Below are 12,364 nucleotides of genomic sequence, written 5' to 3'. Positions count from 1 at the left end.
GGGTCTGTCTGAAAGCTACAGCAGCTGTTCTCTGGGCATAAAGCAGGCAGTGAGGGAGTAAAGCATCACCATAAAATCAGCCCAGGACAGCCCCAAGGGCTCCAGAGGCAGCTGTTTTTACAGCTGCTTCTTCCCCAGCCTCGACTGCTGCAACAGCTTCTTCCTCCTCCTCAGAATCCCCAGCTGCAGCACTCACCTCTTGTGCTGCCCCTTCAGCTGCAGCAGCTTCCTGCCTGCCCCCTTCTCCAGCTCCTCATGGTCCCTCTGCAAGGCAGCAGCACCAACCTCCCCCGCCACTTGCGTGCCCTCTGCCCGCTGTCTGAGGGGACACTGATGCCAGAAGAGTTTTGGTTTGATTTAGTTCTCATCTAGTTGTAGCTTGTAGATGATTGTTGTCTCAGTTCAGAGTTTCTTAGCTAACTGCAGTACTTCTCCTACCCTGTTACACACGTGTTTACAAACACATTCCTGCAATCCTGTTGGAATCTTGCTTCTTTGGTGAACCAAGGCCATCTCACTGTCCCATGTATTTAGACATACCCAGTGAGGGGCTAGAAGCAAGGGGGGCCTTCAGTCGGGCTCCGAAGCAAGAGGGGGAATGACTTCATTAGCTGCACTTGTACTTGGGCATTCTTGTCAACGACGCTACTTTGCCAAACTCGTCCAAGTGTCAAAGCCTCGTGTCACGTGTGCACTTGGCCAGAAGTGCACCTGGAGGAGCGTCAGGAAACAGGAACTGCTTTGGATCATCTCTGTCTTGTTTGGCTCTTGATTCTAGGGGCTAGAAGGCGAGAACTCAGCCCATCAGCCACACCACTCACTGGCAACAGCACCCGCAGAGGACAGCACAGGGCGGGCAGGCCTGCACCTTGCGGCCAGGCAACCTCTCCCCAAGGCCTGCGCAGCTCAGGGGGAAAAGCCACATCCCTTTTGGCCACGATCCATCCAGCGCTGGCTCCTTTGCATTCGCCAAAGTGTGAGCCAAGGCTGTCCAAAGGCTCCCGGTTTGCATTAGGATGTCCCATCTCTGCCGAGTGCTGATGGCACGCGTGCATCGGACGGGCTTGTGCTCTGCCCTCCACTGCTGGAGAGCCCGTAGCCGACCTTCTCAGGCGCCACATTTGCTGCGTTCACGGCGCTCGCCCGGCGGCAGGAGGCTGCCTCCGGCTCTGGAGGCCAAGGCTAAAAGTCAAGGGTGCCTCTTGATGGGCAGGTGATTTCCCCATGCTCAAAGCTGAAAACAGGACACAGGAAAGGCCTAGAAGCACAGAGTGCTTTGGGTGGGGCTGTCCCGAAAGAAGAGAGATGCCCTCTTGCACTGGGGCTTCCTTTCCTTTGCCCACTTTCCCAATGGCAATTGGAGCTTTCCTTAGCAGGCCCCTGCAACACCTTCTCCCCGAATGCAGCGTGGCTCTGCTGCCTACCCAAACCCTTGGATGCTTTCTTCCCTCGCCTTTACGTAATTGGGGGATGGGCAGGGCATGCCAGCCTATTTCCCCCAGCCCCCATCACCACTCCTTGCCCAAACCCTCCTGGATCCTAAGGCAGAAATCTGCTCATTGCTCCCCATGACACAGATCAACACCCCTTTCAGTTTCAACGTTTCACTGATTGCCCATTGCTACAGCGGCACTGCCTAGAGAGAAGTGCACCAAAGCCAGCTGGAGCTGAAAAAGGAGATTAATTCCAGCTTGCTCTGCCCACGCCTCTTCTGTACAATCAACAGGTTCTCTTACAAGCTTAGTCCAGGTGGTTACATCTTTGCTGACTCCATGGCAAGATACAAAGATCACTTTCAGTTCACATGGACAAATGCCTTGACAGGTTCCAAAGGGGCATCTATACAGATCCAGGTATGCAGAGAAAGACACAAACATCCAGTGCACTCTCTAAACACCCACAGGGCTAGAACAAAACTCTACAGCATGACACAGGTTTACATAGAAAATCAGACATAAATGAACATAACCATCTGTGGTCTGTAAATATATTGACTTCTATATAAAAATGGTTATACATAGCAGGCACCGATCCATAATTGCACAAATACCAAAGTACCCATCGACACTTGCATACCCCTATAACGTAGGACATAGAGCAGTATCACTACACAATTTGATATGTTCTGAAATAGAGCTCAGGACAGGCAGAGACCATATCCAGCCACAGCAAGAACCACGTACATCTAGGGGTAGGGCAAGATACAAAGAGAACGTGCCCGGTCTGTTTCCCCCCGGCCCCCATTTCTCCCCGGGGTGGCTCGGTCCTGCACAGAGCGGCCCTTCTGGAAACGCAGAGCAGACGCAGATGTGGGAAGCAAAGGGAATGCTGAGTCACTTGCAGCGTGCCCTCAGCCCCGCCACAGCCTCAGCACACCCGCAGCCCCCCAGTCCCTTCAGACCCTCCAAGCCCATCGGCCCCCCAGTGCTGCCATCGCCCTCAGTGTCCGGGGTGCCCTGAGCCCCGCCGGCCCTCTCAGCCCGTGCCTTTTCCCTGTCCTCTCAGCCCCCACCATCGCCCTCAGCTCCCGCAGAGCTCCGCTGCTTCCCCTCAGCCCCCACCGCCTCACCGTCCTCTCAGTGCCGTAGGCACCAGCAGCAGCTCAGCAGCGCGGGGCCTTGGGCGGCGCTGTCCCTGCGGCAGCCCCGGTGCCCTCCGCCTTCCCGGCCCTCCAGCGGCTCCCCGGTGCCTTGAGCCCCGCGGCCCCTGAGGGGGACGGTGCCCGGTGCCACCGGCGGTTCCCGCCGCTCCCGTCAGCTGCGGCCAGCCGGGACCTGGGGCTGAAAGCGCTGCCCGGCCCGGCCCCGCTGCCAGCACGGACCCCAGCATGGAATAGTGCAATTTACTGTAATGCAGCACTGCCAAAAAATGATCCCAAAAGGATAAGTTAAGCACTAGACCTAATCATTACTACAAAAGGTTGCCTCTAGTGATTAAGAGAGATACATCTCCAGATACCCTAATCCTTTCCCCTTCATCCAGATCCACACATCGGCTGGGGGAAGCTGTCCCAGCAAAGCCCTGCAGAGCCACGGCCGGCAACGGGCACATCCTGCGGTGCCTCCACCTTTGCCGGCCACGAGGCTTCCGAGGGCGCTGTGAGAGTAGCCCGGCTTGGACAGTGCTGCAGGAGCATCTGACAGAACTTCTAGTGCAGGGACACCTGATTTCATTCTCCTCTTGGTTTTCTCCCCAAGCCTGCCCAGGCCTCAAGGAGGAAGCAAAGGAGTTGTCTTGGATCCTACACCCCCAGACAGGCCCAGGTGCGGCCTTGTCCGGATTCTAAATGCCAAAGGGAAATACCTGTTTCCCCAAGGAGCAGATACGTAGATCCTATTGCTAATAATACTTGATTAATGTGTGGATACATAGATCCAACTGCTGCCTGTGTCCTTACAAAGTTGATGCCAAGGCAACAAGACACTGCTTGAGCTCTGCAAAAAGCTGTAGCTATGCAGAAAGAAGGAGTTAGTCTGTAACAGGGTATGTGCATGAAGCACTTGTAGAAATGAGCACATTTAGCAGAACAGGCTAACTGCAAAAGCTAACCACCGCCTATTTGAGCAGCCAATCTTAGAGAGCATGCACAGGGAACAGGGGTGAGAAGTTCAAGCCCGAGGAAGACTTATGAGCCTTCATCAGAAACGACCACCAGGAGGCTGATGACCACCTCATGCAGAAACCACGCATGTGCTGCAAGGGCTTGCATAACCATGTGATTAGAAAATGTGTTGCAATGTGAAGGATAGGAAAGTAGAATGTGCACATTAAGGAAAAAAGTATAAAAGCTACTGCTGTGTGAACTAGTGAGGACGAGTGAGTTTGTGGTGGAGTTATCCCCCTCACTCCCGCCGTTGAATAAACAAATACCTGCTCTGTAGGCCTTATACTATGGAGTACTGTTTTCTGGCCTAGTTTTTGGGCATCAAAGTGCACCAGTAGGGTTGAGTTGTTGAGCACGTGCACAGTTCCCTGCAATGCCTCCTGTTCCTGGTAGCTGTACATCCCATTGTCTCCTCTGCAGAAGACACAGCCCATGAAAACAAGGCCAAGTTCTTACCTACTTTTCTTTTCCCACAAGACTTGTTTGTCCCAATGTTTCCTGAGAGGACTGCATTTTCCTCTCCTCAGCTTTCTTATTTCTCATTCCACAAAGTAAGAGAGCTGAAGGAGTTGCAGGCATGTGAGTGCCTCATCTCTCTTTCCCTCTAAAGGCTCTGCCTCCCGGAGCCCTGGTGACCTGCCACTGCTTTGGCACGGGAGTCATTCATTCCCTAAACACGAGGGCAGTGACTTCAGCTGCAAAGCCTCTCTTTGGAACGGCATTGCTGTTACCCTGCAGGCTCCATGGGCACGGGGTTTGTGTGAGCAGGGCGATCACAGCCTGTGTCCTGGAAACAGATCCAGCCAAATGAGCAGATCCTGCTGTCTCCTGGTACTGCCGATCCCAGCAGCAAGTCCCCTGCGAGTTCCTTCAGGGAACTTCACTCAAAGGGCTTCCATCACTTCAGCACTTGTGAGAACTTGTTGCTTCCCAGTTCTCCTGCATCCTTCTGGATTTTGGAGCATGTCAGCACTTGGGTCAATGGCCTTTCCCTCCTCCCTGCCCTGCAGCAGTTACAGTCACTGTTCCCTCGCCCTTGCTCCAGACCCTTTGCCAAAGTGCTGCCAAAGGCAGCGCAGCTGGCTCGGGATCCCTGGTTGCTGCTGCTCTCCAGGATGAGCTTCAGAGGGGCACTGGGAGCGCTCCCTAAAGAGCTCCCGGTGGGACGGGGGTGGATTTCTCCTCCCTGGGTGGCTCCTGGCTGCAGTTCTACGCTCAGGGGAGTCCCGTTTTCTCAGCAGGCCTCTGCAGCGAGCCTGTAGCCAACGTGTGGCTCTGCTGCCATCCCAAATGTGCCGTTCCCTTGCCCAGCCTGGCTGCAGCTGGGGGATCTGCTGGGCACGGCTGGGGATTTTCATGGCCAAAATCCTCCAGCATCATCCCATTTACATCTGCTCCTTCCTTTGGAGAGCACAAATCACAGAACACTCATCTCAGCTGACAAATGTCATTTATCGCCAGTTGCTGCAGCCGCACCGCTGATCTACAAACACACGAGAATCAATTTCAGTTGAAAAATTTAATTTATTACAAATTGCTACACCCACGCTGACAATAGATAACTGTACAGATCTCAGTTAAGATACAAAACTGTCATTTATTTGATTATTACAACAATGCTACGTAAAAATAGACAAACATCAACTTCCAGGAACAAAAATTAATTTATTGCCAACCTCTACAACAACTCACTATACACAAAGATCAACTGAAGTTTAACAACTTAATTTATTCCATGTTACTGTAACTGTACTGCCCATATAGAAACACAAAAATATCAACATCTCTCTCTAAATAGCCCTATAGCAAGAACTGAATAAATAGAATTACACATCTATACAACTCCATCTATATTTAAACAGAAACAAATACATATATAACCACCACAACACACAGATATAAATATATTTGTATATATTTATATATTATTATATATTATATATATTTACATATATTTATATATATTTATATAATATATAAACATAAATACTCATATTACCTACAATACATACATAAATAGATAAAACAACTGCATCTATACAAATATACAGCTAAACATCCCAACACGTGTAAATATAATTACAGAAATAGATCAATATGCATATAAAAATAGAAAACCAGACATATATACCGATACAAATACCAATGCACCTATTTAAAGAGCCAAATACCTACAACAACATCACTAGAAATAGATACCTAGATAACTGTATAAACAGGAAATAGAACTGGACAGAGATATAACAACATACATATATACTTAGATACATATATACACATACATGTAACGAGAAACATGTATGTATATATCTACACATTCATATATACATACTACATCCATTCATGTAACAACATACACATAGAAATATACCTATGCAAATAGCACATACGTAAATATCAATATAATTATCACGCTCTACATGCAAGTCCATTCATCTATAAGCAGAACTATAAGCAGAGGGATTCCAGCCGCCCCATCTTCAAAGCCTCTCCCTCTGTCGCTTCCTCCCGCGCAGCGCAGCTCTCCTGGACAGGGACAGCAGATGGGACACCTGGCAAGCAAAGGGAACACTGAGTCAGGATCGGGACGTTTCCCTTGGCAGCAGCTGCACTTCCATCAGGGAACAGGAAATCTCAGAGCCTCCCCAGGAGGCTTAGAAAGAAAAAGCAGGCCCAGCAGGCCAGGCTGTGGCGAGCGCAGCCCCGGCGGGACCGTCCCGCAGCCCCCGGCAGCGCGGCACAGCCGGCACCGCTGCCGGGCCCTGCCGGCACAGCTGCCTTGCCCAAGGACAGCCCCTGTGCCGCCCGGGGCAGCCGCGTTGAGTGGCCCCAGCACGGGCAGGGCCCGCTCCTGCCCAGCCGGCCAGTGCCCGCGGCCAAAGCCCACGCCAGCCTCACGCCCACCCTGCCTCAGCGGCCCTGGGGCCTCACCCAGGGTCTCGGGCGGCAGCAGCAGGTCCATATTCGCTGCTCTTGCTGGCGGCCTTCAGCTTCTCCCTGCTGGCTCCCATCACTCTCCGGCTCTTCTCAAGGTCTTCAGGGCAGCTGTGGCAAAAGCGGAGGCTCTGGAATTGGTTCCAAGGGCTGGCAGAGCCGCAGGCCCGGACCCCACTGTGCTCCCTGCTGGCCCCCTGCATCCCCTCAGCCCAGCCATGCCCTCAGCAAACCCCCAGTCCTGCCAGTTCCTGCAGACTCTCAAAGTCCTCTCACCCCCCCTCACTCCCTTCAGACCCATCGAGTCCCCTTAGACCTGCCACCCCCCTCAGCCTGTGCCTCTTCCCTTGCGGAACTTCTACCCCTCAGTCCCACCATTCATTCCCCACTTTTCCCAGTTCCCTCAGCCCCACTGTTCCCCTCAGCTCCCTCTAGAGCCCTCAGTTCCTGCCACTCCGCTCAGTCCTCCCAGTTCCCTCAGTCCTAACACCCCCCTTAGCCTGTGGGGACACTTCCCTGTCCCCTCAGTCCCCACCATCCCCAGCAGCTCCTCCACACCTCTCTGCTCCACCATTCCCTTCAGCTCTCCCAGTCCCTTCAATCCCCACCATTCCCCTCTGCTCCCCCACCATCCCCACAGCCCCACCAGCACCTCAACATCAGTGTCACCTTCAGTGTCACCTCTCCCCAGCCCCCTCTGTCTCACCGTCCTCCAGCAGCTCCTCAGGGCACAGGGCCTGCGGCCACCGGCAGCTCCCACCGCTCCAGGGACACCGGGGCTGCAGCTGCTGCTCCGCCCGGCCCGGCCGCCAGCTCGGAGCCAGCACAGGAAGAGGGGACAGAGGGGGCACAGGGGCAAAAGCAAGAGGTGAGAGACGAAGCAGAGTAGAGAAAGAGCTTAAAAAGCAGCCTGTATTTATTCAAATATCTATCAATCTATCTAAAGCTCCATATACCTATAGCTATATAAATATAACTATGCCCATTTATAACTATATACATATATAAATGTAACTTCACATCTTTAAATGCAACTACATATATAAAAAATAACTTTATACATCTACAACTACAAATATATATTTAACTACTCAGATCTGTAACTACAACTATCTAGACATTTAAATTCAACTACATAAATCTATGAATATAACTACACCTCTATAAATGCAACTAGAGACAGAGGGATTGCACCCGCCTACCGATCACAGGCTCTCCCTCTGTCTCTTCCTCCCATGCAGGACAGCCCTCTTGGAGAGGTCGATCAGATGGAATCTGGGAAGCAAAGGCAACACTGAGTCAATACCGGCCCTCATGCGCATTTCCCTTGGGCAGCAATTGTCCTTCTATCAGGGACTGTAAAAGATGGCCTGAAAGGGCCATCACTTGGGAATTCACTTGGGAATTTGAAGGTTGCTCTTTAAAGAACAGGGATCCTTTCAAGTTTTCAAAACCTCCAAAGGTTTGAAGTGTCCCAATAGAGTCTCAGCACCCGCAGTGCAAATGGCACCCACGAGAGCCTGAAGCACAGACAGTCCCAGCTCCCACACAGAAGCCCAGCCTTGCTCTTTCTCTGTGCTGACAGAGACACCTCAGTCCTCACTGGAATGGCTGAAGCTGAAGGGTGCTGTGAACTATGAACCATTACCTGGGACCTACAAACTGCCCTCTGCAGTGAGCAACAGAGGCTCCAACTCGACCATCAGCTCTGGCAGAAAGAGCTGGGAGGGAAAGAGCTCCCCACGAGGCCTGCAGGCTGCACCAGCTTGGCTAAGGAATGGATCCAAAGTGCTCCCTCTGTCCTCTTAGGTCCTGCTGATCTGGGCTCATTCAGGCTTTTCCTTTTGTGACTGGATTTGTGATTTTTCAATGGGTTGGCCTCTGATGTTCAGCTCCTTGCTTTTCTTGTGTCTCAGGACAGATACCAGCAGACTGGTACTACCTTCAGTCGGTGATTTGAGACCAAACGTTTGGACTTTTAGCCTGATGTTTTGCCCTTTTATTTCCCCTGTTCCTTCAAGAGTCCTTCGGCCCGGCCTCCACCCTGCAGTAAATTCATCCAAGGACTTCACAAAATTGGGACAGCCAGGTTGGTGACACAGCTCCCACAGGCTGGGTTTATTCACGGCTCTCTGGCCACAGCACAGCACTCGGTGTCAGTGCCCCTGGAGAAGCGTGGAGGGCAGGGCTCGGGGAGGCTGTGCCAGGGCAGGATTTGACCTAAAGGCACCAGGAAGCACCAGCCCTGCAGACAGAACTCAACTCTTCTCATCTCCCTTCCTGCCAGAGGCAGGCTCAGAGCAGCCACCTCAGAGCTCTCTAAAGCAGTGTGGGCTCTCTCCTTACCAGGCTCCTCGGGCTCTGGGGAACTGTTCCTGCAGCTCTCGGTGCCAGGCAAAGCTCCCTCTGCTGCAGCCCTGTTCCCAGCCTCCCCTCCTGAAGACTCGGCAGCAACATTAGCATTCCCCTTGAAAGAAAACCAGAAAGAAAGAAACCCAAAGATCACTCCGTATTTTCTTGGAATCCCATCAGGGATACAACAAATCTTCTTCTCCACTCCCAACAGGAGGGGAACGCTGCCCAAACCATTCACGTGACAATCGTTTGAAACTCAGGATTCATGTGACCAAGGTGCAACTGAAGCTCTTACAAAATGACCTTGGAGGCAAACGGTGAACTCGGAAAACCAGGAGACACCAAGGGAGGGGACGTGCCCTCACACTCTGAGCCTGGCTTCTCCCACCAGCTGTAAGAAATCAGCCAGCAGAAAGCCTGGGGCCCTCCTGCTTCCCAACACGGCCATCGACAGGGGCAGAGCTCGCTGCCAGCACTGCCCAGGGCTGGGTGCTGCAAACCTGCACGCAAAGCACACATTTCTGCCTGGCTCTCTCACCACCCCCCACCCAGCCGCTCAGACCATCAACCACAAGGCGGTGCTTTTTGGAGCCCTCTGCTGCTGCCCCGTATGGATGATCCGGGCAAACGTTTATGGACCTAGGGTATTTCCAGCATCAAATTTTCCAGTGCCAAAACTCTGTAAATCTGGAGGGTACCAAAGAAACCAACCCAAAAGACGTGAAAAGCCAGACAACCAAGTTGTGTTTCCTAATTCCACTGAGGAAGGAAATGCCCAAGATTAAGCACCTGCAAGTTACCTTTAGACAGAAAGATATTCTCACTATGACCACTTCCAGAATATTCATCTCCTCTGCAACAGCCTGTCCACCAGAATCCTAAAGATTCTAAAGATGGTTCAGAGCTTGCAATATTTCCTTTTATTAGGGAATAAAATGCCTTTAAAAACTGCTGTGTGGGGGTTTACAGAAGACATCACACTTGAGAACAACATATTGGTAAATCCAGAAAGCCCCACTCCCCACCTTGAGTCTGCCCTTCCTCAACCATAAACGTACTGCAGGCAGTGGGGCTGCACACGAATAGAAAGAGAGACATTCTCTGGCCAACATGTAGAACAGCCTGCAAAAAGGCCTGTGCCAACACAGACACTCCAGGCAAGTCTGGGAAGAGGCAAGAGTTAAGAGAAATGGGATTCCTGATCCCAAGACTGCATCTGTCAAACAGAAGGAGCAGAAAGCTGCAGCTCCAGCCCATCCCCAAGCACGGCTCTGGCAGCGCCTGCACGCTCGGCACGGCTCACACAGCAGCAGCAGCAGCAGCTGCAGCCCAGCCCTTGCTTTGCCTTGGCCTTCCCACCCAAAACAGGCAGAGCCCACGTCTGCTGCTCTAACAGAGGCACCTCTCGCATGCCCCTCCCTGCAGGGGACACTTTGCCTTCAGTGGCAATTCTCCCCACACTCTTCTCTTCTGTCCCACCAAACAAAGCCTCTTAGAACCTACAGAGCATCACCACAAATGCCCCTGCACCAGGGATTCTTCCCAGCAAAAGGAGCACCCAAACGTGGCCACCACAGGATCACACCTCTCATCCTCACTAAGGGGGGAGACTTTGTCATCCCTCTTCTTTTAGAAATCTTGCTTGACCAACAAGAATTCAATCACTAAATAATCATGAAATCAACTAAAGAAGCCTTTGCAGCAATGTTCAAAAGCTCTCAGCCCAGCCCCTTCATTCCCATCCAGTGGGGTTACCTGAGCAAAGGGAGACCTTTCAGCCACGGATCTCCTGATCTCCCGAATCATTGCCTCGACCTGAAGGCCCAGATCCGCTGAAGGCAATTCCTCTTGCCCAGGTGCATTCCGTGTCTTGCTGGAGGTCGTCGATGCTGCACAAGCAGCACTGCCAGGTGGAGCACTGGAGGCTGAACTGTCCGGTGTGGCTGCAGGAATCCAAACACATTGGTCAGGCTCCAGAATGTGGCTTTGGGACACAGAGCTCGATTGCTGCCTTGCAGCAAACATCACAGGAAGCACACAGGAAAACCAGACAGAGATTCTTCCGGCTTTCCAGATCCCCCTTCCTAGCAGGTTTGACAATTTCTGTCTGGGAATGACAGAGCGTTGTGGGGAAATACTTCAAACGGTCACTTTTCACGACCTTTTGGAACACTTTTCCTACCTGATGGCTTGCAGGCTGGGGACTGCTGCTCCGTTTGGAGCTGCTCGAAGCTGCACGGCGGGATCCTGAGCAGCTCCCGCCCGGCCGGAGGCGGCCGCTCCATGTGGGGCTGCTGGAAAGCCCAGGGCGGCAGCCCGGCCGGCGGCGGCTGCAGCCCGTACAGCTTCTGGAGGCGGCTCAGCCCCTCCCGCCTGACCGGCAGCAGCGGCTCCCCGTAGAGCCCGAGGAGCTCGCAGGGCGGGATCCTGGGCACCTCCCGCTCGGCAGGCAGCGGCCGCTCCCCGTACAGCTCCTGGAAGCGGCTGGGCCCGTCCCGCCGGGCCGGCTGCGGCCGGTCCCTGTGGAGGAGGTGGAAGCCACAGGGCGGGCGCCGGGCCAGGAGCGGCCGCTCTCTGGGGGGCTGCTGGAAGCGGCTCGGCCGCCGGCTGCGCAGCTCCCGCCCGTCCGGCAGCGTCCGCTCCCTGTGCAGGAGCAAGAAGCCGCTGGGCGGCCGCCCCGCCGGCAGCGGCGGCCGCTCCCGAGGCAGCGCCTGGAACCGCCCGCGCCCCTCCGGCCCCGCCGGCCGCGGCCGCTGCCGGGGGCGCTGCTGGGAGCCGCAGGGCGAGCGCCTGCGCCGCTCCGGCCCGGGCGCCAGGCGGTGCTTGCTGGCCGTGCTCCGGCGCCTGATGCGCAGCAGGAGGTGGGGGCGGTCGCGGCGAAACCAGGGGTTCCCATAGTGGACGATGGCCCCGGCACCGCCCGGCACAGCCGCGCCAGCCCGGCCCGGCACCTTGTAGAAGCCGTAGCGGTTCAGCTGGCGCACGATGCTGCGGAACTGCGTGGCTCTGAAGGTGCGCGGGGCCGGCCCCTGGACGCCGGCCGAGCTGAGCAGCTCCTGCTCAAAGCGTGCGCGGTCGATGAGCAGCCCCCGGCCCTGGCTGTCCCAGCGCACGGAGCGGACGCGGGGGCTGTTCGCCAGGCGCCACAGCTTGGCGGGGAAGGTGCGGGCGTCGAGCCCGGCGGGCAGCGGCAGCTCGGCCATCGCGCCTGTCGCCCACTGGCGCCGCAACGGCCGCAGCGCAACGGCCGCAGCTGCAGCGGCGGCGCGCGGCCTGAGGGGGGCGCTGCGCTGGGCCCCGCGCGGGAACGAGCGGCACAAAGCCGGGGCTGCGGGCACAGCGCGGGCGGGGCGGCTCCCGGGGCGCTGCCCGGGCACGGCACGGACCGGCACGGGGCAAACCCTTGCTTTCTCTGCCTGGAATCGGCCTTCTGGCCTTGGTGTGCAGCACGACCCCAAACCACCAAGGCAT

General features: G+C 54.7%; 1 protein-coding gene across 2 annotated transcripts; it reads right to left on the bottom strand.

Annotated features, from left to right (window-relative positions):
- Positions 1-5,744: 5,744 nt before the first annotated feature.
- LOC116438386 lies at positions 5,745-12,124 on the bottom strand. 2 transcript variants are annotated; one of them, XM_032097261.1, is made up of 6 exons: positions 11,076-12,124; positions 10,649-10,836; positions 8,885-9,005; positions 7,245-7,813; positions 6,536-6,649; positions 5,745-6,210 (listed from the first exon to the last, which is right to left on the bottom strand). In XM_032097261.1, exons 1-4 carry the CDS (start codon positions 12,094-12,096, stop codon positions 7,803-7,805), a joined length of 1,341 nt encoding a protein of 446 aa, XP_031953152.1. In that variant the 5' UTR covers positions 12,097-12,124; the 3' UTR covers positions 5,745-6,210; positions 6,536-6,649; positions 7,245-7,802. The 2 variants fall into 2 exon arrangements, with proteins under 2 accessions (XP_031953152.1, XP_031953151.1); XM_032097260.1 differs by having other exon boundaries at positions 5,745-6,156.
- Positions 12,125-12,364: the final 240 nt, after the last annotated feature.

This window comes from Corvus moneduloides, chromosome Z (genome assembly GCF_009650955.1).
Source record: "Corvus moneduloides isolate bCorMon1 chromosome Z, bCorMon1.pri, whole genome shotgun sequence".
NCBI lineage: Eukaryota > Metazoa > Chordata > Aves > Passeriformes > Corvidae > Corvus > Corvus moneduloides.
This window is presented reverse-complemented; position numbering and strand designations above follow the sequence as displayed.

What these genes read in the sequence shown, in the direction of transcription:
- LOC116438386 (XM_032097261.1), bottom strand. Translation starts at nt 12,096, where the DNA reads ATGGCCGAGCTGCCGCTGCCCGCCGGGCTCGACGCCCGCACCTTCCCC. An exon ending in CCCAGCCTGCAAGCCATCAG is followed by an intron (nt 10,837 to 11,075) that starts GTAGGAAAAGTG and finishes GGATTCCTGCAG; the next exon opens with CCACACCGGACAGTTCAGCC. An exon ending in AAAGGTCTCCCTTTGCTCAG is followed by an intron (nt 9,006 to 10,648) that starts GTAACCCCACTG and finishes TTTTCTTTCAAG; the next exon opens with GGGAATGCTAATGTTGCTGC.